This window comes from Stegostoma tigrinum, chromosome 14, assembly GCF_030684315.1.
Source record: "Stegostoma tigrinum isolate sSteTig4 chromosome 14, sSteTig4.hap1, whole genome shotgun sequence".
NCBI lineage: Eukaryota > Metazoa > Chordata > Chondrichthyes > Orectolobiformes > Stegostomatidae > Stegostoma > Stegostoma tigrinum.
The window spans coordinates 44,866,284-44,879,133 of NC_081367.1; the positions used below are offsets into that span (position 1 = coordinate 44,866,284).

A 12,850-nucleotide genomic window follows, 5' to 3' on the forward strand; every position below is an offset into this window, starting at 1 on the left:
GCCAGAGACCACATAACAAGACAGATAAGTTACAACATTATAGACAGCCAAGTACAGTGGTATGAGGAACAAAGTTTAATGAACTACGATGTACACACAACAATGAAAACACTGGAAGAGATCCGGTTAATTATACTGTTCAAACAAAATCTCAATCTCTGTACCAGAGTCTTTAATATAATTAAAACTGTCTTTCTTCCGAAGTTTCTACACAAATGTAAGTTCTACTTACTTTGTAATATTGACACAAGTCTTTCAGATTCACAATTGCATCAGTTTTAGAACCTTCAAATTATACTGCCAACATACCTTCCTTATATTGATATTTTTGATCTAACAATTTTATTCCATCTGGCTTGATGTTCTCTACATCTTGCTTGTCCTCCTTTTCTTCCCATGTTTCCTCTGGCTCATCACGGGTGGAAGCAACTGCTTCAGTCACTTCAACAGGTACAGCAGCAGGCTGGGCATCAGTCTCTACTACAGGTTCTTTTACTTGAGACTACAGAAAAATAATTTATTTTGAATATGAAAATCCTAATTTATAGCTACAAATCATTTTGAATTACTGGCATTTTTAAAAAAAAACTAAATACCTGACAGCATGCTTTTGGGACATGGCATTAATGGTTCATCATTTCACCAACATCAAGTTTGATTGGTGCATAGGGCCTTCTGCAAATATACCCTAGCTATTATCGAAATCCAGGGTTATTTAAGGATTTGTGACACATCTATTGTGATAGCAAATTATCAGGGCCAGCATTGGGAAGGTAGGCAATTACAGCACCACTTTCCAACTATGCAAAAATTAGAAATACAAAACATCCTGCCATGCTACAAACCAGGAAATTAATTTGAAAGTAATCTGAAACTATTTTGCTGGAATTAGAAATTTGAAGTAACTAGGAAATGTTTTGCCCCTTACTGCAAAAGGAAAAATAATCCCTTAGAACTAAAACAAACTGAGAAATGGTCTAAAGAAAGGATTCTTAAAGCAACATACCACCATTGAGGACTTAATTCTTAATAGAATCTTTGTTTGAAATCTGTACTTATGCAAAAACAGTTTTCTGTTTAGAAGGCAATTTTCATTGCTACAAAGTGAAAATGAGCTGCTTTCTAACTGTAATTTCTCACTGAAAAGCAAGAGAAGAAAGAATGAAATCAAGGGCTAATAATGGGCCATGTTCCACAGCCAGGCTGGCAATACCACTTAAAGAAAAGGAAACTATCAAGTGTTAGGTTAAAGGGGAAGCAAGGTACCAATGGCCCCTGACTCATGCTGCTGAGAACTCGTATTAATTTGGTGAGCTTTTAAAATAATTTGTCTTAACATTTATTTCACTTCTTAGCACACTGTGCAGCCCAAATTTATCCCACAAAGAATTCAGAGTAATTACAGAACAGATGGACCACACAGATTCCTCTGTTCTACGTCAATAACCATGAAGGCATGTTTCATTCAAAGGCATATGCCAATTTCTTTTACAATGACTGACAATCTCTGCTCCATCATCCCACATTGGGATACTTTTCCAGGCCAGCACCACTGTGTAAAAAGGTTCTTCCTTACAACCCCATGTCTGTCTTCCAAAGTCTTAAGCCTGTTTTCTCTTTAGTCTTGGTATGATCAACCAATTGGAATAACTGTCCTTTGTTTACTTGTATTTAAAGAGCACCTCACTTTAGATTAAAAAGTGATAAAAATCCAGTCTTCACTTTTTTAAATGAGCAAAATACAGATGCTGCCAACTTCCCTTAATCAAGTACAGTACTTGGTAATTCAACCTTGTGCTCCACTGCTTTATAAAACAGAACAGGTACCTCTTTGAAAGCATCTAGAAGATCACCAACTGCTTCTTTCTTGTTTAAGTCCTTTAATTTCCTTTTCTTCTTTGGCACAGATACAGCTGCAGCTAAGGGGAAAGATGTTTAGAAATTATCCCACTACCGAAGGATCAATTCTAGAGATAGATGTAGGTAAAGCCTATTGAAAGGCTAACATGACTAATATCAATCTTACTATAGGCAGAAAGTCAACACAATTAAGCTTCTGATCATTAAGTTTCCAAAACTGCAAAAGTGGCTTAAAAACTTAGAACTGAGCCACTGATTGGGGCAAAGGAAAATAAAAATGATACAGGCATAGGTATTTCTAAGAATCAATAACAGCACTAAGATATCATAAAGCCAGTTCTGGCACATTGAACGATTTCAGCTAAAATGCAGCACGCTCATTTTATTTGCACTGTTGTGATTAGTGCTGTAAAGGCTGTTCTAGTTTTGAATAATTTACCCACCTGCTTTACAATTTCCAGCACTTAAAAGCGCACGCTCCGGCTTGTGTCAGAAGACTCGAAAACATACAAGTGGAAGGTAGCTTACTGGTTTGAGTATACATGCAAAGGTTTACATAAAAGGCGGCATTTCATAGCAATGACGTTATAAAGATGCCTCTCCATTTACATTTCTCTACAAGCAACAGTAGTGCAAATGTACATAGCAACCCTTATGCAATTAATGACAGATTTATGAACAGATTTTTTTTAAAAAAAAGTCAGCCAACTGTCTGTGTGAAGTTTGCATATTCTCCCTGTGTCAGCGTGGGTTTCCTCTGGGCGTTCAGGTTTCCTCCCACTGTCTAAAGTGCAGATTAAGTGCATTGGCCGTGCTAAATTGCCCTGTCGTGTTCATGGACATGTAGATCAAGTAGGTTATAGGGGGATGGGTCTAGGTGGGATGTTCTGCAGGTTGTTGTGGGCTTGTTGGGCTGAAGGGCCTGTTTCCACACTGTGGGGATTCTATGATCTGAGCTAAAGACAGAAGGCTGACTCATGGGAGAAAACACAGTTGAGCAGCACTTGCTCAAAAAGGATCGTAGGGCGGAAAAACAGTGAGGTAAGGAGTCACTAAGCTAATTTAATAAATCACATGGTCAATTAACCGCAAACGTCACTGAACCATGACATATGCTCACAAGCACAGGAATACAGTAAGCTAACAAGATGTAGAGCTGGATGAATGCTGCAGGACAAGCAACAGAGGAGCACGAAAGCGGAGGTTTCAGGCCCAGATCTGTCTGCAGAAATGGGGGAGGGGAAGACGGTTCTGAAATAAATTGGCGGGGGGGACGCGCGAGCCGGATAGAAGATGGATAGAGGAGAAGATTCATGGAGAGGAAACACACAGGTCAAAGAGGCAGGGATGGAGCCAGTAAAGGGGAGAGTGTAGGTGTGGATTTAGGGAGGGGATAGGTCAGTCCAGGGAGGACAGGCAGGTCAAGGGGGAGGAATGAGGCTAGTAGATAGGAGATGGGGGTGGGACTTGAGGTGGGAGGAAGGACAGGTTAGGGAGACATAGAACATTACTGCACAGTACAGGCCCTTCGGCCCTCGATGTTGTGCCGACCTGTCATACTGATCTCAAGCCCATCTAACCTACACTATTCCAAGTAGGTCCATATGCTTGTCCAATGACGACTTAAATGTACCTAAAGTTGGCGAATCTACTACCGTTGCAGGCAAAGCATTCCATTCCCTTACTACTCTGAGTAAAGGAACTACCTCTGACATCTGTCCTATATCTTCCACCCCTCAATTTAAAGCTTTGCCCCCTCATGCTCACTGTCACCATCCTAGGAAAAAGGCTCTCCCTATCCACCCTATCTAACCCTCTGATTATTTTATATGCCTCAATGAAGTCACCTCTCAACCTTCTTCTCTCTAATAAAAACAGCCTCAAGTCCCTCAGCCTTTCCTCGTAAGACCTTCCCTCCATACCAGGCAACATCCTAGTAAACAGGAATATAGGGACAAGCTGGGCTGGTTTTTGGATGCGGTAGGGGAAGAGGAGATTTTGAAGCTGTGAAGCCTCTTCTACATCGGGGAAAACCAAGCAGAGGCTTGGGGACCACTTCGCAGAACACCTACGCATGGCTCGCAATAAACAACTGCACCTCCCAGTCGCGAACCATTTCAACTACCCCTCCCATTCCCATTCCTCAGACATGACCATCCTGGGCCTCCCGCAGTGCCACAACGATGCCACCCGAAGGTTGCAGGAACAGCACCTCATATTCTGCTTGGCAACCCTGAAGCCCAATGGTATCAATGTGGACTTCACAAGCTTCAAAATCGCCCCTCCCTCCCACCACATCCCAAAACCAGCCAAGCTTGTCCCTGCCTTTCTAACCTGTTCTTCCTCTCACCTATCCCCTCCTCCCACCTCAAGCCCCACCCCATCTCCTACCTACTAACCTCATCCCACCCCCTTGACCTGTCCGTCCTTCCTGGACTGACCTAACCCCTCCCTAACCCCCCACCTACCCTCACCTTTACTAGCTCCATCCCTGCCTCTTTCATCTGTCTGTCTCCTCTCCACCTATCTTCTCCTCTATCCATCTTCTATCTGCTTCCCTATCTCTCCCTATTTATTTCAGAACCCCATTCCCAAAGAAGGATCTAGGCCTGAAAATGTCAGCCTTCCTGCTCCTCTGATGCTGCTTGGCTGATGTGTTCATCCAGCTCTACATCTTGTTATCTCAGATTCTTCAGAATCTGCAGTTCCTACAATCTCTAATACAGTAAGCTATTCAGCTCCTCATGCCCTGTTATTCAATGATATAAAGGTGGTATGCAAATCATACTGTATTTATATACTTTTGATCTATATACTAACATAACTAGGAAAAATTGATCTCAATCTCAGCAGTGAAAATTTAAAGTGACCCAGGAATCTGTAGAATTTTGTGGGAGAGTTCTAGATTTCCAAAACTGCGCCCATATTTTACTTCTAAATGGCCCAATTTAAATTTTAAGATCATGCCGAAGAAATGGACCATCTCCACTGACCCCTTCAAATGCTTTGTTTTGAACATCAATGAATTCATCCTCACTAAACACAAGGGAATATAAGTGCAACCACCCAATATCATTCTTGAATGTTTGCAGTGTACTTTGTTCAAAACTGTTGCATCCTCACTAAAATCCCATTTCTTTCTTTGAGGTTAGACCGAAACTTAATACAACCGAAACTGAACTTTACATTAATTACAGTCCAGTTTCACGGACATTAAAGACCAATGTTTCATTCATACTTTTCACTACATTTTCTAGATATGAACTACAGTTTGGCGATTTGCACATGGCATTCAACATTCTGGACTCCTCAAACTGCTATAAAGAAAATATATCAATTGATCTTCAGATTTAAAATGGAGGATCTCTAACATCCGTACCTTGAAGGCCACATGCTACAGTTCTATCCGTACATCCAAGTTTTCTGTTGCTGCTTGTGAAATTTGATATCAAATACTATATCACCTAACTTGGATATAAATATTTTATTCAATCGAATCATTGATTAGCATAGGTAAAGGCTGAGGCCATAATTTGTATCCCTGGAAAACATGGCAACTGAGAACATTCTTTTTATCATCGGGAAGTAGGAAACGAAAAATCAATTATCAACTTACAGTACAAGGTTACCACCAAAGTGCCTTAATGATCTCTTGTGCAAAGTCTGAATAAACTTTTTTAGGATCACATTTAAACACTCATCTATCCATATTAGCGAAGATCTGTCAAATAAAGTGAAGCAGACTATCGAGTTGTGACCTACCATTCATGAGTACATAACACACTGATACTTGATACTGTCGCTAACACTTAACAGCAGCTTCCAGAAGAAGAAGAGTATTAAACTTGTGATAATTTACTCCCTTCTAGCCAAAATTGGGACTTACAATTCTTCCATTCCAAACAATTTTGGAAAGTTTGCATCTGCAATCTCCCAACCCATCAAAAGAAATTTAACAATAAAAACATACAAAAAAGGCACAAGCTTACCCTGTTTCACTGTAGTGAAATCATCAGGTCCAAAATATTTATCTCAGTTCCTATTATTTTCTTCATTACCTTTAATCATTTACTACACACCACAAATCAGTAAGTTTCCCAGGACTTATCTTTAGGGTCCCAGACTAGTTTTTTTTTCCCCTATTCATATTCCTTTGGGCACCCCATTACTTCACTAAATCCTCCCAATTGTTATTCCAATCTGCAGGATTTCCACTTTCCTTCACGTTTGTGAACGAAGGTTCAAGCTTAATACAGTCTCTCCCTCAGAACCAAGTTGGCCTTTTATTTATTAGATTTATTTCGGAAGTACCAAACACCAATTGTTTGCAAATTACCCATAAACAGCTCAATCCCATTAGTTACAATTTAATAATGCTGTCAGGTTTAGCTTTCATTAAAACTAAGGAAAACAACTGTCATTTTTATGTGAACAAAAATAGAAAACTATTTCCCAACAGCAATGTTCTGACTCCAAATGTAACATCAGTTGTTTGTCACCTGCTACTCTAACAACATAGTGACTTTTTCCAGATTAGTTGATAGTTAAAAAGGTTAAAAAATACACTTTAACCTTCCAATTACTTAAATTCTACACAAGCCAGCATTCCATACATAGTTGGTCAATCTATATTGAAAAAGCCAGATGAATGCTCCAACCATCTGTAAAAATGTATCATTATGGTTATGTTGAATTCTAGACAAAAAACAATAGTTTAGCTACAACACTGAAATATGCACACTATCATTCCAATGATCTTTGCTAAAACTGACATTTATTATTATTAATACCTTGCATAGGATTGTCATTCATCTGGGATAAAGCAGCTGTTGGTGAGGCATCCTGTGATTCAATTTCTACAACATCCTCCTCTTCCTTCTCCTCAGATGTCAAGCTAACAGCGCACTCTTCAGTTTTAGTTGCTTCAGGTTCAGAAATTGGGCTGACATCAGATTCCCGCTGAGATTCTAAAACTTCTGAATCCTGCTCTGTTGAAAGCTCCAGGCCATTAGATACCTTCAGTTCTTCAGGTTGTGCAATGGGTGAATCCATAACAACTTCAAGTGGTATTTCAAATGGTGGTTCAAGCAGTGGTTCAAGCGGTGGTTCAAGAGGAGTTTCAAGTGGAGTTTCAAGTGGAGGTTCAGAATTTTGACCAGGCTCATCTACCTGTCCTGCTATAACACCATTACTTTCCACAGCCAAATCTTTTGAGCTAGATTCATCTACAATCACTGCCTCCTCTTTTTGTAGTTCTTGTACATTCTCTGCTTCACTTTTCAGCATTTCATTTGCTACAGGTGGCAGAGATACAGGTTCGGGCAAAACATTAATTTCGTTATCACCATCAGATTGTGCAGAATCTGTCACAGCCACATCACAAGAGACTACACTGGGTTTGGCGTCATCTGGTTCAGTGACCGGAACTTTCGATAATTCCTCAGAGTCTGTTAAGTTAGTGTTGAGTTCAGGCTTGCTTTCCATACTTTCAGATGTAATAGATTTCTCAAGTTTGTTCAACTCTTCTACTGGTTTAGTTGCCATTGCGGGAGACTTTGGCTTATCTAACAGTGCAAATAAATAAAAAGAATGTTTAATGTTAGCAGCATGAAGTGGTTTAAAGATTGCACAGCGCAAAACCGATCATAGCTTAATGTGGAAACGTTAATACACTGGATAATGACATTGATACAGGTCAACAAACCACAAGTTATAACCTACTAGGGTAAACAATTATGGTAGCTTGATTTACTTAATCATTATCAGTAACTTAGGCACTTCAATAATTCCCATTTCAGCCATTATTCAAGCTTCTGCAGCCAACCAGCCTTGATAGAAAAATATCAAAGTTTAACAATGCTGTAGCCATGACTACCTTCTAGCAAATCAATTGGTGGTGTTAAATGTTCAGAGTTTCCAAAATGTTTTATCCCTCAGGCGGTCGTAACTACAGAGAACAGCCGAAAGGTTAGTGTGCCAAGCCACTGACTGGGAAGATCTGTGACCCTTAGAATTATAAAACAATACGACCAATTATTACTATTTAGCCAAAGTAGGGTCAACTCAACTGCAGCTGTATTTTGTTATTTGAAATGCAAATTCACCATGTAAATGGCACAAAAACTTGAAAAATTTAAAAAAGTAAACTCTTCCTTACATTTTAAGATTTCTGTAGTAAACTAGCTATTTAGCAATAAAAGTAGCTCAGAAAACAAGCATAATCCAACGTTGGTGGCATAAACTTAATGGGAGATCATAACTGACCACTTATACTTTCTTGAAAAGGTGATATTACCATGGGGACCCTAACATGCAAATGGCAGCCTGTAAGAAACCGGACTCTAAAATTAAGAATATACAATTTTTATGGAATTAAGTATTGCTAGGAGACATTTTATCAGAGCTTTACATCTAACACTCATCAGGGCAATTTGCAGGAAATATCCACGTGAAGGGGAAACATGTACTGCTTGAGTGGAGAATAATACGCAGTTGTCAGGTCAACTTTGACTGGTAGAGGCATCGCCAAGCAGTTAATGATGACTGAAAGTTTATCAGTAAGCTAAGTTTTGAAAAACAGCAGGGTGACTATGATTGAGCAAGGTAATACCTTGAGAAATGAACAAGAGAATAATGGCCACTTGTTAACGGTGAACATCATTCATGTTGCTACCGCATAGTAACAGTGTTAAATATCTGAATTTCAGTAGGAAAGTGCAACATCAAGAATATGGGCTGTCCACCCCAAAGACTGGTGCATCATGTTAAATAACATATCCCTTCAGCTGTTCACAACAAGCAAAGTACTGACTATATCCAACCCAGACCACACTTGTGAAATACACAACTGTGCAACATTAAATGTGATTCTTCAATTGGACACCATTTGCTACTAATTAAGTTAGTTTGCAGTGCAGCATACTCAGGCACACTGGAAGTTAAATGAATATGCATAGCCTCGTGTTTTTTTTTACAAATTTTTGGGATGTGAGCATCGCTGGCTGGCCAACATTTATTGCCCATTCCTAGTTGCCCTCGAGAAGGTGGTCATGAGCTCCCTTTTTGAACCACCTCAGTCCACCTGCTGTAGGTTGACCCTCAATGCCATTAGGAAGGGAATTCCAGGATTGTGACCCAGCAGTCAGGGAATGGGGAAAGATTTTCAAGTCAGAGTGCCAAGTGACTTGAGGAGAGGAACTTGAAGGTGGTGGTGTTCCCGTTTATCTGCTACCTTTGACTGTTTGTGGTCATTGGTTTGGAAGATGCTAAGGACCTTTGGTGAATTTCTGCAGGGCATCTTGTATGTCACACACACTGCTGCTACTGACCATCAGTAGCAGAAGGAACAGATGTTTGTGGATGTGGCGCCAGTCAATGGGCTGCTTTGTCCTGAATGGTGTCAAGCTTCTCAAGTGTTGTTGGAGCTGCACTCATCCGTTTACGTCCAAAAACATTTGATACAGACAGAAATACCAAGCACATGCCCTTTCAACCTGAAAAAACAGGTGACAGCCGTTCTCTAACCCATTTCTCCGTGCGATACCCTTAACAATCACAGGCAATCTGCTAGTTTACAATTTTATCAAAACTGACAGTCATCATGCATTCTCCATAACATTTCGACCAGTCAACTCACCAACCAATCAGCACCCCTCTCATAATATAAAAGTGTGGTTTTTCCTGGTGAATTGCCCTGTCAAGTGCAAAACAAAAATCTTCGAAAAAATATGCCTTTCTTCAGCAATATTCAAGTTCTATGATCAAATGACTCTCTCATGAAATTGGTAGACACAGGGTAAGGCTGCCTCAGCAGGGAAACTCTTACCCTTCTGAGAAAACACAAAATCACTAGAATTACAAAGATCTAATGATTAAGTTGAAATTCAGAAGTCAACTGCTACTTTATACCTTCTCATCTGCAAGTGTCCAGTTCGGGTTAAGTATGCAGCAAACTAAAAAAAAGTGATCTTTAGCTAGTAACATTAGGGTGAAATGACCAATGATTCCCAAGGTTCACAAACAACATGGTGCAAACTATCAGCTCCAAGAAATAAAGCATATTAGCAAATGCCCTTTGACAGGTATCAGTCCTCATTCCTCACATAAGAGGTGGGTCAGGAAGCTTGGAGGGAAATTAGAGAAACAGTTCATTAACACTTCAGCGAGACAGCAGAGTGCTGCCATCAAAGCTGCTCTCAAATTATCGGGGCACACTACTTCTATTTATTTAGCTAATATGTAATATCTAAACTGTTCATAACTAAAGCTAATAAATTTCCTTAATATAAAGTTTAAATCAGCTAGGAATATGGTTCCTTTCTTACTTTAAAAACAATGTTTGGTCATGTCAACGACATACCAACTTTGCCCCCTTTCCCCTTAGGTAGAATATGAACCTTGATCTCTGGTCCAGTGATGGGTGCATAATTACAGTGCCACAAAACCTTATGGCTTCTTATTTAGCTTTTAACAATAATAGTTCCAAAGAGCCTGCAAAACGAAATTGCAAAATTACGTTAAAAATAAAAACAAATTGTTGGAAAATCTCAGCTGATCTGACAGCAGCTGTGGAGAGAAATCAGAGTTAACATTTCGGGTCCAGTGACCCTTCTCCATCCATATCATAAATATACCATCTCTTTTAGTTACATGTTTTATCACAATCTAACAGCATACCGATCACTTGCTCAAATTACCTGGTCGGATAATGACTGGCACTGGATGAGGATTTTCCCCGTTGGTCTGTACATTCCCACCTCCCTCCATATTTCCTATTGCAGACTGCTGAATGGAAAGGAGAACTGATTAGTATAGGGCCTCGATAATTTTTATTTTAAATGCACAATCTATAGTAGCACCATAAATTATTGTCTTATGTTCAAATCTTTAGGGCTGCCTCATTGCGTACAATAAACTAAACAGCGATTTATAAATCAGAACTATTCACAAGAAAAGAACATAGTCTAAAACAGTGTTGTCCAAAATGAATTGTTTAATCACTACTGCTATATCTACGGTGACAATTTTAATGACTGATTTTAATAGGTAATCGCTTACAGCCACATCAAGACAGTTAGACAACACTCATGGAAGGATTCAACATGTGAAACAGTTTCTAATCTGGTTTTATTCAACTGGAAACATACAGGGCATATAAATGTAACTGTAGTTTGGGTTTCCAAAACATCATACACAGATTCATAATTCATCACGAGACTGGTGGATAATGAATTGGTCATAATAGGTCTAACGGCTGAATAATTTTTTTTGGGAATGCAATTATTAGCATTCTCAGCAGTTGCCATGTGAAATACATACAACGAAATGCAAATCCGAACAATGCAATGTATTTCTAAACAGTTTAATGACAGCACTTCAATTATTTTGGAACAACTCAGCATCAACCTGAATGTAGAACATCCAATTCCAATCTTAACCTATGAATGTTACTGCTCAGGTGGCAAGTTAATTAGACCTAGCTCAGCTCACTAAATGTCAGTACCACCTCTAGTTTTGTATGCATTCCACATTCAGTTTCTGACTTTTCTTTTCTAGTGGTGGGCCCACACAACAGGGGTATTTGTAGCAGACAGAGGTGGCCAGATTTGGTTGTTTAACAAATGAGTGAACAATTAAACAGCATCATAATGCTTCCTTTGGAATAAATGGTATTCAAAAATCATTTTCTTTATTCCTCCATGGGATGCAACCATCACTGACTAGGCCAGCACTTACTGCCCATCCCTGCTTTTCCAGAGGACTGTTAAGAGTCAAGCACATTCATGTGGATCTGGGGTCCCACGCAGACCAGGTAAGAATGACAGATATTTTTCCCTAAAAAAGACATTAGTATACCAGATGGGTTTTTACATCAAATCGATAATTCGTGCATGGTCAACATTAGGTTTTTATTCCAGATTTTACTGAATTCAACTGTCACCACCTGCCATGATGGAAATTGAACCCAGGTCCCCACTGCATTGCTGGTCCAGTGACACTACCACTACACCACTGTATTCTCCTAAAAACACATACAGGATACAAATAGTTTAAAATTATCAAGGTGGCGAAATATGACAAGCCTCAAGAAACACAATGAAAATCAAACCATTATACTGAAATTAGCTGGCTGGTTTTACTGTTAAGTCTGTTCATTGCTGTTCAAACTTGGTCCAATCTTTGCTGCTAGATCCCACACAATTTTTATTATCCACTGTAAAAATGCTGCTTGTTAATGGATGGCAGTGTTTGGTTTTTTTTAAGGATTAGACAATGGACAATGACACCATCCACTCCAAATAATTGAAGAAAAACCACCTTGGCACTGATCCCCAAGACTAGCAAAGTTCATTATTAACCAAAATAGATGAGCACAAGTAGAAAATCAATAATTCTTGATTTTATGAATACACAGTGCCTATAAGGCACATTCCTCATTATTATTTCCTGTCATCAATAATGCAAGAGGGGATGAAAAATTGCATCGATGAATTTCACTTAAATGACCTGCCAGTGTTTTCAACAATGTTCATGGACAATTCCTATAATTTTCCAAATTCTGCAAGAAGGTATACTTCTGGTGAGAAGTGTATTCTCCTGGTAGGAAGTGTCATACATCACTGTGTAACAATTTTGAACTATAGGTCAAAAGGTCTTAGGAGCAGCTAGTGCAATGCAGAATGTGAAACTGCTTTCCACTCATAGCAATTATGAATTTAAAAGTTAGCATTTTTTATTCACAACTTTTGAAAACAGCTACAATTTTGAAGTGCGGACTTCCTTAATTAACCTTTAACCTTGTCTTAAAGCTCTCACATTATTCAAGATCTTTGATTATATTGATGCACGTGCAAACCCTAACAGCTTTGTACAAGTTATTACATCAAAATGGAATAAGCAATGGAATGGCTCGAAGTCTTCTTGAAAGGCAGTAGAAAATCCTTAATCAAGTGCGGTCCATTTTAATTCTTCATTTGCTAAGTCAGAGTTA

At 39.2% G+C, this 12,850-nt stretch overlaps 1 protein-coding gene across 8 annotated transcripts in view; it reads right to left on the reverse strand.

The window, feature by feature from the left end:
• eif4g1a (eukaryotic translation initiation factor 4 gamma, 1a) overlaps positions 1–12,850 on the reverse strand; it is a 127,863-nt gene that overhangs the window by 51,617 nt on the left and 63,396 nt on the right. For 7 of the 8 annotated variants that reach the window (XM_048541979.2, XM_048541980.2, XM_048541977.2 and 4 more), the window contains 4 exons: positions 10,557–10,644; positions 6,651–7,424; positions 1,828–1,919; positions 310–502 (listed from right to left, as the gene is read on the reverse strand). In XM_048541979.2, coding sequence (XP_048397936.2) covers positions 310–502; positions 1,828–1,919; positions 6,651–7,424; positions 10,557–10,644 — 1,147 coding nt within the window. The remainder of the gene's footprint in view (positions 1–309; positions 503–1,827; positions 1,920–6,650; positions 7,425–10,556; positions 10,645–12,850) is intronic. The other variant, XM_048541981.2, reaches the window with a different exon arrangement.